The following is a 16338-nucleotide window of genomic DNA, read 5'->3' as shown; positions in this document are numbered from 1 at the left end:
TTAAACGTCGACAGCAGGAGCTTATACTGAATGCGGAAAGGAAGTGGGAGCCAGTGAAGGGATGCCAACACAGGAGAGATGTGGTCAGAGCGGTGGGCGGATGTGATAATGCGTGCAGCTGAATGCTGGACAGAAATTAAAGGACGGAAGCGGAAGTCCAGCCAGGAGGATGTTACAGTAATCAAGTTGTGAGACCACTAGGGCATGGACCAGAATCTTGGTAGTAGAGGCGGAGAAATACGGTCGGATTTTGGCAATGTTGTATAAAAAGAATCTACAAGCCTTGGCTGTGGTCTGGATCTGAGGGTTACACGACAGAGAAGAATGAAAGATAAAACCAAGACTACGGGCTTGCTGGACTGGTTGAATAGAAATGTTGTCCACAGAGACAGAAAAGGAATGTTGAAGGGTGGACTTAGGAGGAAAGACAAGAAGCTCCGTCTTGGACATGTTGACCTTCAAACGCCGATGGCGCATCCACTGCGAGACAGCTGTGAGACAAGACGAAACTTGCTGTTCAAATCTTCGAGAAAGGTCGGGGGGTAGAAAGATACAACTGGGTGTCATCGGCGTACAGATGGTAGGAAAAACCAAAAGAGCTAATGAGTTTACCTAAGGACAGTGTGTAGAGAGAAAACAGAAGGGGACCCAGAACAGAGCTCTGAGGAACTCCAACAGATAAGGGAACAGAGGACAAAGTCTGACCACCTGTGACCACTGCAAACGATCTGTCTGACAAATAAGATCTAAACCAGTCGAGAACAGAGTTTGAGAACCCAAGGTCAGAAAGTATATCAACTAGAAGACAGTGATCAACGGTGTCAAAGGCTGCAGACAAATCAAGAAGGATGAGAATAAAGGCCATTAGCCTTGGCCTGTAAAAGGTCATTTGAGATCTTAGTGAGAGCTGTCTGTGTAGAATGCCTTGGGCGGAAACCAGACTGAAGGGGATCGAGAATGGAATTGGCTTCAAGAACCTCAAGACAGCGAGAATAAACAACCCGTTCCAAAACTTTAGAAAGAAAGGGAAGAAGAGAAATTGGACGATAGCTAGACAAAGAGGAGGGGTCAAGAGGAGGTTTTTTTTCAGAATTGGGGAAATGAGAGCATGTTTGAAGTCCGACGGGAAGGAGCCAGTAGAGAGAGAGAGAGAGATTGAAGATATGGAGAAGAGAGGGCAGAAAAGAAGGAGCTATAGAAATTAGAAGATGAGTAGGAATTGGATCAAGAGGACAGGTTGCAGGTTTGCAAGAGTTCAGAAGTGTAGCGAGTTCATCCAAAGAAGCAGGAGGAAACACAGAATTCTTTTTAGGCGAGGGCGAAAGAAGATTATGAGCAGAAGAAGAATCGGGAGGGACTATCTCAGAGCGAATAGTGGTAATCTTTGAGATGAAGTAATTAGCGAAGTCATTGGGAGAGAATGATGAAGAGACGGGAGGAGAGGGAGGTTTAAGCAAAGTGTTGAAAGTGGAGAACAAATGCTGCGCGTGCCTCTCATTGGCAGAGATCAATGATTTGTAATAATTCTGTTTTGCCATAGAGAGGGCGCATGAGAAAGAAGAAAGAATAAATTTGTAATGAATAAAATCAGCCCATTGTTTGGACTTTCTCCAAAGACGTTCGGCCGTTCTAGAGCAGGACCGGAGAAATTTGATGATGGGGGTAAGCCAGGACTGAAGCCTAGTCTTAGAGGAAGAAGTGCCTACAGAGACAGGGGCAAAGCAGTCAAGAGTCGAGGAAAGAGTGGAATTAAATAAAGACATTGCTGAGTCAGCAGAATCCCCAAGTTTTAGGGAAGAGAGAGAAGAATCCAGGGTCTGACCAAGATGGTTAGAGTTAACAGACCGAAGATCACAAAAATAGCATTGAACAGTGTGACGAGGAGGTGGAGTATAAGTGAGAGCAAAGGAGATTAAGTGATGGTCAGACAGTGGAAAGTCAAGTGCCAGGTAGTCAGAAATGGCACAATTTACAGCAAGAACTAAAGTCACCTAGGATCAAAGTGGGGACTGAATCTGAAAGAAAGAATGTCAGCCATGATTCAAAGTCTGAGAGGAACTGGGTGGCAGAACCAGGAGGGCGATAGATAACTGCAACCCAGAGCTGTAAAGGAGAAAAGAGTATAATAGGATGAAACTCAAAAGTAGAGAAATGATAGCTGGGGGGAAAAGATAGAACTTGAAACTGGCAGGAGTTAGCAAGATACCAACCCCTCCTCCTCGACCTTCAGGGCGGCTTGTGTGGGTGAAGGAGAGACCACCAAGAAAAAGGGCAGTGGAGGTATCATGGGCTGGGAGCCAGGTTTCTGTGAGAGCGAGGAGATTAAAGGATTTAGAGAGAAAAAGTTCATGAATTGCTGCTGCTTTAGGGGCAGCAGAGCGACAGTTCCAGAGAGAACAGAGAAATGGAAGCAGGGAGACAGGAAGAGGCTGAATGGGGATCAGGTTAGGAGAAATGTGTGGAGCCATGGGAAGGATGGGATTCACTACCCAGTGATCAACAGGAGAAGGTGTGACAATGGCAGAGACAGGAAAGAAAAAAGAAAGAGGTGTAGCTGGCTCCCTTTCTGAGGTGTTAAAGCAATTTGAGGCTATTGCGAGCTCAGGCCTTCTGAGGAAGAGTCCAATGCAAGCAGGAGGTGGGCCTGAGGGAGCAGAAAGTCTTACTTCCTCTTACTTCCTGTGGAAAAGTCCAATGCAAGCAGGAAGGTCTTTCCAGGCAGCACAGGTCTTTCTTGCCTTTACTTCCTGTGGGGAATTCTGGGACCAGCAGGAGAGGTCTTTGTTTCCAGGCAGCACAGGTCTTTCTTGCCTTTACTTCCGTCGCCATGAGGAGAACAAACGCCACGTGACCGCCATTTTCTCGCTCCAGTATCATATCTGATTATTGATGACAATAGAGTTCCTGCTTATAGAATCATAGAGTTAGAGGAGACTACAAGGGCCATCCAGTCCAACCCCCTGCCATGCAGGAAATCACAATCAAAGCATCCCCGGCCAATCGCCATCCAGCCTCAGTTTAAATACCTCCAAGGAAGGAGACTCCACTACACTCCGAGAAAGAGTGTTCCACTGTTGAACAGCCCTTACTTTCAGGAGGTTCCTCCTAATGATGGGGTGGAATCTCTTTTCCTGGAGCTGGCATCCATTGTTCCGGGTCCTGTTCTCTGGAGCAGCAGAAAACAAGCTTGCTCCCTCCTCAATATAACATCTCTTCAAATACAGAATGGTTTATTCATGACAACCAAATACATGTTATAGCTATGAAATTACAAAAATAATTAAAACTCTTTAAACTTCCACAGTCAATTAGCTCTATAACATATAGAGCAATATGGTTACACTAAAATTACAAAAAATGTTTCATACAAAAACATCACAATTTTCCATACTCTATTCAAATTACAGTACTATAATCTGTTTACTGCAGATTCCCATGCAGGCCTTTATCCTCAAAGTCTAATCTATGTTTAGCTGCTTTCACAGCAAATCTAGCAGTGTTTAACATAACGGACTTAGTTGTACAGTCGGTCCTTGGTATACACGGGGGATCCGTTCCGGACCCCCCCGCGTATACCAAAATCCGTGTATGCTCAAGTCCTGTTGTCCCCAATGGCCATTGGGGACAACTTCCCAGGAGCAGCACCCGGCCTTTCCCCTGGATGTAGCGGCGGAGAGGAGGCCTCTGGCGCTGGAGGATCAGTGCCAGAGGCCTCCTCTCCGCCACCACCGCTGCCGGGGGAAAGGCCGGGTGCTGCTCCTGGAGGCCTCCAGGAGCAGCATCCGGCCTTTCCCCCGGCAATGGCGGCGGAGAGGAGGAGGAGGAGGAGCGCCTGGGGCCTCTTCAGCCTCCTCTCCGCTGCCGGCACCAGCACCTCGATGCAGGGGCCGAGTGGCGGACTGGAGGCCAAGAGGCTCCAGCGCACCACCCGGCCCTTGCACAGAGGTGCTGGCGGCAGTGGTGGCGGCGGCGAAGAGGAGGCTGAAGAGGCCTCTGCCGCTGGTCCTCTGCCGCCGCAGAAGGGCCGGGTGGCAGGCTGGAGGCTTCTTTGCCTCCAAAACCCCCACCCGGCCTTCCCCCTGCTACGGCTGAGGTGGCGGCGGCGGCGGCAGCAGTGACGAGGCACCGGGGAGGAAAGGTAAGTAAGGAGGGAAGGAAGGAAAGAGTTGGGGGGACGAGAGTGGAGGGAGGGAAGTTGTCCCCAATGGCGGCGCGCGTGCACATGCGCCACCATTGGGGACAACTTCCGGATTTGCCATGCGCGTATGCACAAATCTGCGCATGGCAAATCCGCGTATAAGGAGGGCTGACTGTATTAGCTAACAAGTAAGTGATTTTCTCCAAGTCATTTTAGTTAGTGACAAGTTCTAAACTTCTCTTCAGAAACTTATCTCTTGGGGTTTCATATATTTTACAATGTAGCATATAGTGTATGGTGTTTTCAATATCCCCACTTCCACAAATACAAGTACGCTGCTCCTTGGGAATCTTTTTATATTTCCCTTCAATGTAGTTGGTTTTCTTTGTCTGGAATCGTAGGGCTATAAAAGCCCTATGAAGAAGAGGTTGAGTTATTTCTGATAAATATTTTTCCTCTCCAAAACATACTTTTAGAAAAGAGAAACTAGAAGAGAACTTTGAAGCTCTAATGACATTAATATCCCACAGAGCATAATGCTCTTTCATCCTTTCTTTGATGAGTTTCCTACTATGCTGTATATCACCAGATTTTAGAATTATAGGGTCCAGGCCAAATTTCTTCAAATTTGCCTCACAATCTGATAGCCATGAATTTTTATAGATAGAACCTCTTTGTTCATTTACAGTGCGAGTTACTAATTCATTGACTGAATAATTCAGTTTTACAAAATAAAGAAATGATGCATATAAGAGGTGATAAGATATAGACATTAATCTGACTTGTACTCGCATATAGCTGACTGGTACTCCTGATGGAAGGCCTAATATTGTTATTAAAATTTTATTTTGTAAAACCTCTAATTTATTTGTCTTAATATTTCCCCATACCTCTGTTCCATATATAATCTGTGATATGACATTTGCCACAACCCTTACAGTTGGCACAATTGCATTTCCACCTTTGACTCTAGCAAATTTTAAGACAGTTTGGATAGATCGCTGTGCCTTCAAATTTACCGCTGTCAAGTGGCTATTCCATGAGTCATTTTCGGAAAAGCAAACCCCTAAGTAGTTAGATTGCTTGACCTGTTCCAGGTGAAACTCATTCAGTATCCATTTATGTTTGGGTGGATGTTTGCCAAAGACCATAGCCTTTGTTTTTTTATAGTTCACACAGAGTGGTGCTTTGTTATATACTTCCCCAAAAGTTTTCAGTAATCTTCTCATACCTATTAAATTTTGTGCCAAAAGGACCATATCATCTGCATATAGCAGAATATTAATTTTCTGATTTCCCAAAGACACAGGAAAATTAGAGTTACTGACCAGTTGAGCAATTATATTATTTGCATAGATATTAAACAAAAATGGGGCAAGCAGACAGCCTTGTCTCACACCCTTGGAAGTTTTAGCCTCTTCTGATAATTGTCCTGTTTTACTTACTCTTACTTGGATACTAGTATATGAGTATAAATTCTTAATTAAGATCAGCAAGCGTCTATCCATTCCCAACCTCCAGAAATTATGCCACAACCTCTGCCTGTTTATTCTGTCAAAGGCTGAAGTTAAATCTACCAAGATAGCATATAAATACTTTTGGGGGGAACTTGTATATTTTTCTGGGAGAAAGAACAGAGTCTTCACCAGTGAAGTATCTGCCTGGCTGTAAGAAACTCCTTTTGTCCTCCTGGGTGTGGCTAACAGCCTGCTATAAAACAACAGACCCCAAGGCAGAGTCCCTTCAAATATTTAAACAGGGCTATCATATCACCTCTTAACTTTCTCTTCTCTAGGCTAAACATCCCCAGATCCCTGAGTCTTTCCTCATAGGGCATGGTTGCCAGTCCCTTCACCATTTTAGTCACCCTCCTTTGGACACGCTCTAGTTTCTCAATGTCCTTTTTGAATTGTGGTGCCCAGAACTGGACACAATATTCCAGGTGGGGTCTGACCAAAGCAGAATAGAGTGGCACTATTACTTCCCTTGATCTAGACATTATACTTTTATTGATGCAGCCTAAAATCGCATTGGCCTTTTTAGCTGCTGCGTCACACTGTTGACTCATGTTCAACTTGTGGTCTACTTGGACTCCTAGATCCTTTTCACGTGTAGCCTCATTCAGCCAGGTGTCCCCCATCCTATATTGGTGCATTTCATTTTTCCGTCCTAGGTGCAGTACCTTACATTTCTCCATGTTCAATTTCATTTTGTTAGCTTTGGCCCAGCTTTCAAGTCTATTCAGGTCATTTTGAACTTTGATCCTGTCCTCTGGGGTGTTAACTATTCCTCATAATTTGGTGTCATCTGCAAATTTGATAAGTATGCCCCCAATTCTGTCATCCAAGTCATTGATAAAGATGTTGAATAGCAGTGGGCCAAGGACAGAACCCTGTGAGACCCCACTGGTCACCTCTCTCCAAGATGAAAAGAAGCCATTATTGAGCATCTTTTGGGTTCGGCCAGTCAATCAACTACAAATCCATGTAACAGTTACCTTGTCTAGCCCACATTTTACTGGCTTGTTAGTAGTGAACTGAGAAATACCACTTGGATGGATTCTCCATGAAACAAAGTCTTAGCCTTAATTCTTAGCCAGAATTAATGCAGCTGGTCATTGCTTTAACTGCCATGGTTCAATGCTATGGAGTCCTGGGATTTGTAGTTCATTGTAGCACCTGAGCTCTTTCTAACAGAGAAGGATAAATATCTCACAAAACCTCCCATCCCAGAATTTCAGAGCATTGTGTTGTGGTAGTTAAAGCGATGTCAAACTGTCATGGCTAAGGCTGCATTTGCCCTGCAGAATAATACAGTTTGACATCACTTTAACTGCCACAACTCAATGCTATGAAATTCTGGGATGGGTGGTTTTGTGAGATATTTATCCTTCTCTGTTAGAAAGAACGTAGGTGCTACAATGAACTACAAATCCCAGGACTCCATAGCATTGAACCATGGCAGTTAGTGAGGCATACAAATCTTGAAAGACCCAGAAGGCCAGTACAGCTCGTCCCACACCCTCATGTCTAATCTTTTTGTATTTTTTTAATAGATAAGCTTTCTTGTGCTCTGTAAGGGAATGGGGGCCAGTTTTGTCTCATTTTGAACACCCTCTCCAGCCTTTTTTAGTTCAAGGCAAGGACTTCTTCCCAGTTTTGAAATGACCAGAAGTCACTTCCACTTGGGAAGGAAAAATAACCACAGCCTAAAGCAGTTCAGTACCTACAGATGTGGTGAATTGCTCTTATGGCCCCTAGAGGACATAGAATCATAGTGTTTGAAGGAGCCACATGGGGTGGGCGGAGAGCTCTTTCAGCCAAATTTGGTTGCCCCCCAACCAAATTTAAAAGGCTGTTGAGGGAGACTCACACTTGTGCACTCTGATTTAATCACTCAGAATTCCAGTTCTTTAGGGGAACATAAAGCACGAGGTCCTTCTGCCATATTTGTGAATCATTGAAGGCTCTAAGTGTAATTCCCCTTAGTCTCCCTTGCTGTGGTCTTGGTTCATGCATCAACATACAAGGTGGCTGCCAGCTGTGAAAGTGTAAAGCTCAATTGCAAAAAGCATCATGGTTGAGGTGAGAAGACTTTCATCAGCTGCAGCCAGTCCTTCATATCCATGGGGGTTTTGTTCTGTACCCCTCTGCAGTGGATGGCAAATTCTGTAGGACCTCAAGTCCTGTTCTCAGTGATGAGGCGATGTGTGTGTGATTGCATTGGTGCAGGTGCGTGCTTCAATTTGGATGGCAAGCCTGTGGATAGGAAGAGCCGACTGTACATCTGTGATGTTACTCCATTCAGACATGCATGATGAATATTTCATTACAGTATGGACAAACTCTTCTGTTCCATCAGAACTGAAATGCATTCCTAGCCCATGAAGCGGCATTCATTTTCTATAATATGTAATATAGCCTATGTTTTCTCCTATTTGTCTGTTTCATCTGTCCTTTTTAGGTCAGGTTGCCTCATGAAGACTTGCAGACCCCCACCAGTCAGATTACCATAGTAACACACACTGGCACAATATTACCACCCAAGGAAAAGACTTCAATAACTGATGCAAATGCTGGGACTATGGTTAGCAAGAGTGGGACTGAGATGCATACGGTACAGATATATTTTAAAATCTTATTTGAACATAGTCTGAGGAAGTGATTATTGGAATTTAACTATTACACTGATCTAAAAATTTTTAGATAGCAATAATCATTTCTAGAACAATACTATCAGAAGGTTCTGCTATAAGATCTGTCCATGAACAGCAGCTGGCAGTGCCAGCAATGGCTAATAGCACTCACATTGCAGTTCAGGTACTTTATGTGAATAATAATAATAATAATAATAGTTGTTGTTGTTGGTATTATTATTATTTATAGTCTGCCTTTTCCCATAGTAATTAAGGTGGATTATAACATAAGTATAGCAATAAAATACATAAAAATAAAATTCACAATTATAAACAATTCCATAACCCAACCCTCCCCACAATCATAAAAACATTAGCCGGAAAGCAGTAAAATAGAAATTAAACAACAAGGTAAATTAAAAATATCAAATACAGATTAGCTAAAATTGCGGATAGAATTGAGGCAAGACAAGTATCTTCTTCGGGGGGGGGGTGTGTGGAAACGGGGCCAATGATGTCAGTGAGGAGGAGGCAGTGTGGAAGGTCTAATCTGGAAAGGCCTGCTGAAAGAGATCTGTCTTAATTGCCTTTTTAAAAGGCTTCTAGAGTGGTGATGTGACGGCTTTCGTCTGGCAGGTTGTTCCATAGCCTAGGAGTGGCAGATGAAAAGGTCCTCTGGGTCACTACAGCCAGTCTGGTCTTCTTAGGTTGCAACAGATTCTTCTCAAAGGACCCAAGTGTGCGGGTGGATTAGGTGGAGGAAGGCACTCCCGCAAGTAGTCTGGACCCAGGCCATGTAGGGCTTTAAAGGTTATAACCAACACCTTGTACCTTGCCTGGAAACTAATTGGCAGCCAGTGAAGAGATTTCCGAACAGGTGTTATGTGGTCGGTTCTATATGTACCTACGACCAACCTGGCTGCCATATTTTGCACCAATTCAAGTTACTGAACTTGGCGCAAGGGTAGCCCCATGTAGAGCGTGTTGCAGAAGTCAAGTTGAGAGGTTACCAGTGCATGTACTACTGTTTCTAGGTCACCGAGCTCCAGGAAGGGGGGCAGCTGGCATCTCAGCCGAAACTGATAACAGGCACTCCTGACCTTCACATCAATCTGAGCTGTCAACTGGAGAGACGAGTCCAGGAGCACCCCCAAGCTGCGAACACAGTCCTTCAGGGGAAGTGTGACCCCATCCAGCACTGGTGGACATATCTCCATTCCCGGGTTAGGGGTCCCTATAACAAGTACCTCCGTCTTATCTGGATTCAGCTTGAGTCTGTTTTCCCTCATCCAGTTCATCACTGCATTAAGACGGTCATTCAGAGGAGAGATGCCATCCTTAGTCACTGCAGCAGTCCGAGACATAGAGAAACATATTTGGGTGTCATAAGCATACTGATAACACCCCACCCCATGTCTCTGGATGATCTCACCCAGCAGCTTCATCTAAATGTTGAAAAGCATGGGAGACAGGATGGTGCCCTGAGGGACGCTAGATCTTAACTCTCTTTCAGAAGAGAAACTCTCCCAGTATCACCATTTGGAACCTGCCTGAGAGATAGGAATGGAACCACTGCAGTGCAGTGGCCCCAATTCCCAGATCTCCCAAGCGTTCCAGAAGGATACCATGGCTGATAGTATCGAAGGCCACTGAGAGGTCCAAGAGCACCAACGCGTTCACACTTCCCCTGTCAGTGCCCAGACTAAGGTTACCATGGCAGTCTCAACTCTGTATCCTTTCCTAAATTCGCTTTGAAATGGATATAGATAATCAGTTTCCTCCAAGACTGCTTGGAGCTGAATGGTGACTGCTCTCTTGATCATCTTGCTTAGAAATGGCAAAAACGAGACCGGTCTACAGTTGTTTTTGTCCAGGGTTCTGCCTGTATTTCAGTCACACGCAGCATTATTTTTAAAAATAAAAATATAAAGCATTGAACAAATGTTTGAGCAGATATCCTGGCAGACTCCTGAAAGACAAACAAAAGGGATACTGTTGCGGGAGTGGGAGAAGCCGTAATCCAAATACAGTTTTGAGCCAAATATAGATATACCTCAGTTAACAAAGTAGATGTCTTCCTGCACATTATTTCTGAAAGACAAAGGCGGGATACAAACCACCATATAGTACGTATAGGATACGTACTAGGGTTAGGAAGGGGCGGTGCTTCCGCACCCCCCTAACCCTAGTACGTATCCTATACGTACAAGATGGCGGCGCCCCTTCCACATGGGCGCCGCCATCTTTACGTACTGGACGCATAGCGTCCAGACGTGTCGCGTCCTTTGTGACGTAGTGAGTGCGCCCCTGGCGCCTCGCTACGTCGCAAACGCGACTCCAAAAGAAGCTCCAAAGGAGCTTCTTTTTTGCTTCGCGCGGGAGCCGCGCGGTTTGGCTGCTGCAGCTCCCGCGCGGAGCAAATGGCGGCGGCGGGGAAGCGCCGCAAAGCGGCGGTTTGTATCCCGCCAAAGACAGAAATAACATGGAACAAATAGGAATGCATTCCTGTGCCACAAAAAAGGGCAGTTCCATATGTTTTAACAAACCTTTTATCTAAAACTAATAATTTACCCATGTGAAATGAAACAACCAGATAAGGTAGGCCTTGCATAAGTAAACAGAAACATGTTGAACCTTCTAGAGACTATTTCAAAGTTTCTTCCAAAATGAATTCAGGAATATATTTTTCTTTCATCAGCTTCCACTTTTCATATCATTTCTATATTTGTGACCAAACTTATATACCTATTCTTTTAAAATCATCCTTGGGGGTAGATAAGGCAAGCTTATTGGCTTTCCTCTTTTTACTGTTTTGCTGTGCATATGTGTTCATTAAGGAATTCTAGAGACACCTGTTGATTACCTTGCCTCTTCTAGGCAACCACACACAGCTACAGTAGGATTAGTTAATAGAATACAGTACCATTCTTTCCCAGCTCAGGTATTATTGCATTTTTTTTTACTACAGACATGCTGTTGAGACCACATACTGACAATGTGTTTCTGTAGGCCTTTTCCACCATCCTCCCAATGCCAAAACTGCCATCTAGCAAAGAAATTTTTTAGGTAGACTTTTGACAAGAAAAAAAGAGGAGGCTGCTGAGGTGAAAAAAAATTGCAAAAAAGGTTTCTTTGTCAGAGGTTTTGTTAACTGAGATATGCCTGTATTTTGAAGACTGAGTGAAAGGAAGTGAAATCCACTTGGTAGCCCACCACCCCAGACAGCCTACACCCATTTCTTTTTACAACGGTGGTGTTAATTTTCCCCATTTTATGTGCAGTTAATTTACTTTGAGATATCAGAGTGTTATGCTTCCACCATCGCCACCACCAACAGCTAGGTCCAGAGCAGAGATGGGAATTGTGCAGATTCCTGAAAAACCAGGTGCCTGGTTGAACTGCATCTCCCAGCATTCCTTGTCATGGGCTGTGCTGGCTAGAGGTGATGAGAGCTACAGGTTACCATGTCTGGAGTACTGTACCATTCCAATAGCTGGTCCAGAGAAACGGTTTTATTGTGAATAATTACTTAGAATATTTGGGAACTGCAAGGACCACAAAAAGTACAATACTTTTTCCTATGATAATTTGGGTTTCTCAAAGAAATATATTATCTATGCAGGGCAATAGATAGTAGCTATTTCTGGAAAGTACATACAAAGTAGTAATATTAAGAATGCTATATAAAATCCTGTGGGCCTCCCTCCTCTTCCGTGGCCAAGAGGTTGGGCTATGGGGCTTTTGTTGGTTATTTTTTGTATGATTATTGTATTGTATTTTAACTTTTGTCTTGATGTGTATATTGATTGCATTTTAACTCATGTTGTAAGCCGCCCTGATTTTTAGAAGGGCAGGATATAAATAAAAATTTTATTTTATTTATTTTATTTATATATCCATAGATAACTTGGTTTCCTTATGTGTACCCTTCTACATTGACTCTTCTCTTTGCATCATGCAGTTATTTCATTTCCCACATATGTCTTCATTTCCTCCTTCAGCCACTTTTGCTTCATCATAGCCATCTCCCAAATATAAAATTTGCATAGACAGCAGCCATTGTCTGTTGAAAATAATTGTACAAACAAAGCAACAATTGCTAACTTTGCAATCGTTATTTTTAACTTTAGAGTGTTTGGGGGAACTTTTTTTTTGCAATTTTTTTCTTAATGTAGCAACTCTGGAGTGGATGACTGGGCCCCACCAAATTGTCATCAGAGCTTTATAAATAGGTCTCCATGATAACCATAATAGATGTTTTTAGGATTATTATAAGGAGCTGTGATGACAAATGTCATTTTACTTTCTATGAACGTTATGGGGGGGGAAGTAATATTATTCTGTTGAAAGGGACAGGATCAAAGAGATTACTGTTCTTAAGGTATTTCTACTTGGATAATTTATCTGTCTCAAAGCAGTAACGTTTCATCTGTCTTGTAAAAACTCTTGTCTTTTTCTCCTTCCAGCTAAAAAAACAACACAGCCTGGAGGACACCATAGGCATAGCAACTGCAACTATTCAACAGGAGCATGAAAAGGTTAAGGCGGCAACATCAGTAAGTGGATGTGGGCATCTTACACCAGCAGAAGATCAGGGAGTGGAGTGCTCTGAAGGAACGACATCATCTGGATAGACAACTCATATCTACAGAACTTCCTCTTCAAAACCCAAGTGTTGTGTGATAGCCATCTAGACCTCAAGAGGATTCTTAGTAATTGTTGCCCTCTATCTAGCACGAGGGGTAGATAATGGACTAGCAAAGATGATGGACCATATACATGGGTTGTTCGATGATACTTAATTTTTAAATAGCCTTTCTGCAAGCACTACAATATATTTTATGGCCACTTTACGAAAACTACTCCTTAACTTTTGGATAGAGAATCCATCAATATTTTGGACCTTTCTAATTTGTGCTTAGTGTTACTGGAATGAGCACCTAAAAGTCACTGTCTGTTTGAAAGGGAAAGCCTACAGAAATGATGGTCTTGCATAGAACTTTCACAGTGGAACTACTTTATTACTTCGTGGTGTTTAGCATTTGAACATATATTCTAGCTGTAGATGGTCTTGGAAGGGGTCACAGCTGACTGTGTGCTTTCTGCTCTCCCAGTCAGAAGGGTCAGGGTAGAAGCCATAAAGCAGGACTCACCATTGGCAGTTCCAAAATGCAGAGCACGGGGTAAGAACATATATTTGTGTAGTGATAATTTCATTCATTTTCCTCCCTCAAAAAGATCACTTCCACACTTTAGCTGTAGTAGAATAAACTGAAGCCAACACTAAGTAGAGAAGTTGAAAGAAAATCAAAGGGCTTTTTATAACATTTTATTTGTTGCTTTTTCTCTCTCTGTAAAACCTAATGGAAGCTTGCAATGTCTGTTTAATTAAACTGTGAAACATGTTGTTATTTTTTAATTTTCTCAGCAGCAGCTTTGAACCCATTGTTAAAAGAACTGGAATGTACCCACAAAAGCTGTGTAGTTATATAACCACAATTCAATTAAGCATCTAATACTGATCTCTTTATCGGTAGGTGTAGTCCTGTTGGCCTCTCAGCAACAAAGAATGGATTACAAATGAAATATTTCTTCTGTCAGAATTATTTATGCCTTGGATTGCTTGTAGTTCACACAGAACAGGTACAGGCAGGCTTCAGGTTTCCTGACTGTTCTTTGGTTTTAACAAGAGCCCCCAGGATTCACTAGGCAGAACCAGGTGCAAGAGGCAGCGACTTAGATTTGAAGAACAGGATACATTGGAGAACATCCTGAGCCTGTAAATTTGGTGTTCTACTTGGTGAACATTGGCAGCATATTGAATCTTAAATTAACATGACCTTGTTTATTTTGCACATTAGTTTCTAGTGCAACTCATGCTATTGTATTGTCTTATACCCTATATTTTTACTCTGTAACCTGTAATGTTGCCCAGGTTTCTGAACACATTTGAACACTCTCTCTCTCTCTCTCTCTCTCTCTCTCTCTCTGCTTTATAGAAAATATTGTGTCACTTGTGACAGATCCTTGTGAAATTAGAATTAGATTTTTTAAAAATAGATTGCTATGACTTGGGAGGGGGAAAATGGCCCTGAGCCAGAGTCTTTCCAAGAGATAAAACATGTTGGTTTGTCAGATCAGTATTCTCATGAAACATTTTCCCTTTAAAGCACCAATGCAGCTGGCAATTTCTGGAACAGAAAGCAGTAGTCATAACCTGAGAGTGGTAGGCTAGGAGGACAGAACCCAGTGACCTTAACCAGTGATGGAGATAGCAAGGCAGAAAATGAACAGGCACAGTTTTGTCAGCACTGTTTCACCAGTTCATGGCCAGCAGCAAAGAGCTGGAAAAATACTGTTATGGAGACAAATTCAAACACCCCCCCCAAAACCTGTGAACTACATTAGTATATTTTGCAGATGAGAACCCTGCATTTTGGGGGAAAGGGAGGATACATTTGTGATATATTTAAAACTCAAAGGCAGTGAACATTCTTACAAGTAAATGTATGGGGTTGAAGACAATCTCTAATAATCTAACCTCTAATCTCATCATTACAGAAAAAAGGGTTTATTGAAAGCCCTCAGGTTTATAGCTGAGCTGGCTCCTCTTTGAGTTTATATTTAATGAAAGTGAAACTTCACACCCATTTATGTATTAAAGCTATGCTTAATTTCCTAGTTCCAAGACATTCTTGGAACTTTGGTAACTTTCCAAGGGACATCAGAGAATCCACAACTTTTGATCAGTGATACACAACAACATATTCTGTCCCTGCTCAACTTGATATCAGTTGTTTCCAGGATACTGACTTAACCTTTTGTTTTGTTTTTTTACATTACAGTGTACAATGTTTCTGTGATTATTTCTTGAATTCACTTGTCTAAAGGCAGAAAGTTTTTGCTGGTGTAAATAATTGACTAAACCTGGAGTCTGATAAAGAGTTAAAATCACTTATTTTTTTCCTAGTATGTTTTATGTTTAACAGTACCTAGGATGGGACTCTGTGCTTGATCCTAGAAGTAAGTGTGATTGAACCTGGTGGTGCATGCTGCTTAGCATGCATAGGATTGGGATGGAATAGTGAATTCAGAATAAAACTTGCACACATCATTACAGTAAAACAACAACAACAAATGAGGTTTCTTAAAAGGACTCTCTATTGATGAAAATAAAACTTTAAAATCTCTTTTACATCATTTGACCTAACGGCGTGCAAATTGTTTATTTTTATTTTTAAAAAATAGTTATATAGTCAAGGAGGATTTGGAGTACATAGGAGAAGCTGGCCTGGGAACATTGTTAGAGGGGTCTCTTTAATTTTCCACATTTTCTTTTCCCTTTTCCTTAAGGGGCTTGTGGGTACTTCTGCTCAGAGGAAGTGAGTCAGAGACTTGCTCTGAAAGGAGCTAGTCTACATAACTATAAGGCCAGTGAATTGAACTCAAGGACAGAGTTTGGGGACAAAGGCCAAGCCATCAGGGGGTCTTTACACTTGTGTTTAACAGGGGAAACCCACAGTTTTGTTCAAAGTTTCCTTAAGACTTCTCAATATGGACACTGAAGGCCCTGCTGCAGTCACCTGCAACACCTGTGGGATGTTTGTCTTCTTGCCTAGGGATATGGGGAACTTTACCTGCCCCAAGTGCAAGTTGGTAGCCCTCTTAGAAGAGAAAGTACAGCAGCTGGAGGCCCAGGTAGCTACACTTCAGCATCATAGGGAGGAAGAGGTTTTCCTGACCAGAATGGACCAGATGGTCCTGGACAGGAAACACACAGAGGAAGTTGCTGGGGAAGAGGAGGTCACTTCACATACAACAGAAGTAGATAGTTGGAGGAAGGTCACACACAGAAGTAGGGAAACCAGGGAACATTCTGTAAGCTTACAGCTACAGAATCGATTTCAATCTCTCTCTACTATCAAGGATGATGAGGAACAACAGCAGGGACAGACCTCAGGGACAGAGCAGGGGACCCAGAGAGCTCCACCAAAGGGAACGGCCGCTGCTAAGCCTCGGAGGAGGCGTGTAGTGGTCATCGGGGACTCTTTGCTGAGAGGCACTG

The 16338-nt window shown here is 42.9% G+C and overlaps 1 protein-coding gene across 6 annotated transcripts in view; it reads left to right on the top strand.

Annotated features, from left to right (window-relative positions):
- Positions 1-15478, top strand: part of ZNF76 (zinc finger protein 76) — a 33503-nt gene extending 18025 nt beyond the window's left edge. For 3 of the 6 annotated variants that reach the window (XM_089514668.1, XM_089514671.1, XM_089514670.1), the window contains exons 10-12: positions 8102-8254; positions 9308-9496; positions 12740-15478. In XM_089514668.1, coding sequence (XP_089370794.1) covers positions 8102-8254; positions 9308-9496; positions 12740-12907 — 510 coding nt within the window. In that variant the 3' untranslated portion in view covers positions 12908-15478. The remainder of the gene's footprint in view (positions 1-8101; positions 8255-9307; positions 9497-12739) is intronic. The other 3 variants (XM_089514669.1, XM_089514672.1, XM_089514673.1) reach the window with 3 other exon arrangements.
- The last annotated feature ends 860 nt before the right edge of the window (positions 15479-16338 follow it).

Source organism: Sceloporus occidentalis, unplaced genomic scaffold, assembly GCF_023333645.1.
Source record: "Sceloporus occidentalis isolate IW3139 unplaced genomic scaffold, rSceOcc1.0.p SCAF_3, whole genome shotgun sequence".
Lineage (NCBI taxonomy): Eukaryota > Metazoa > Chordata > Lepidosauria > Squamata > Phrynosomatidae > Sceloporus > Sceloporus occidentalis.
Note: the sequence above shows the minus strand (reverse complement) of the source record. Positions and strands in the feature narration are given on the sequence as shown.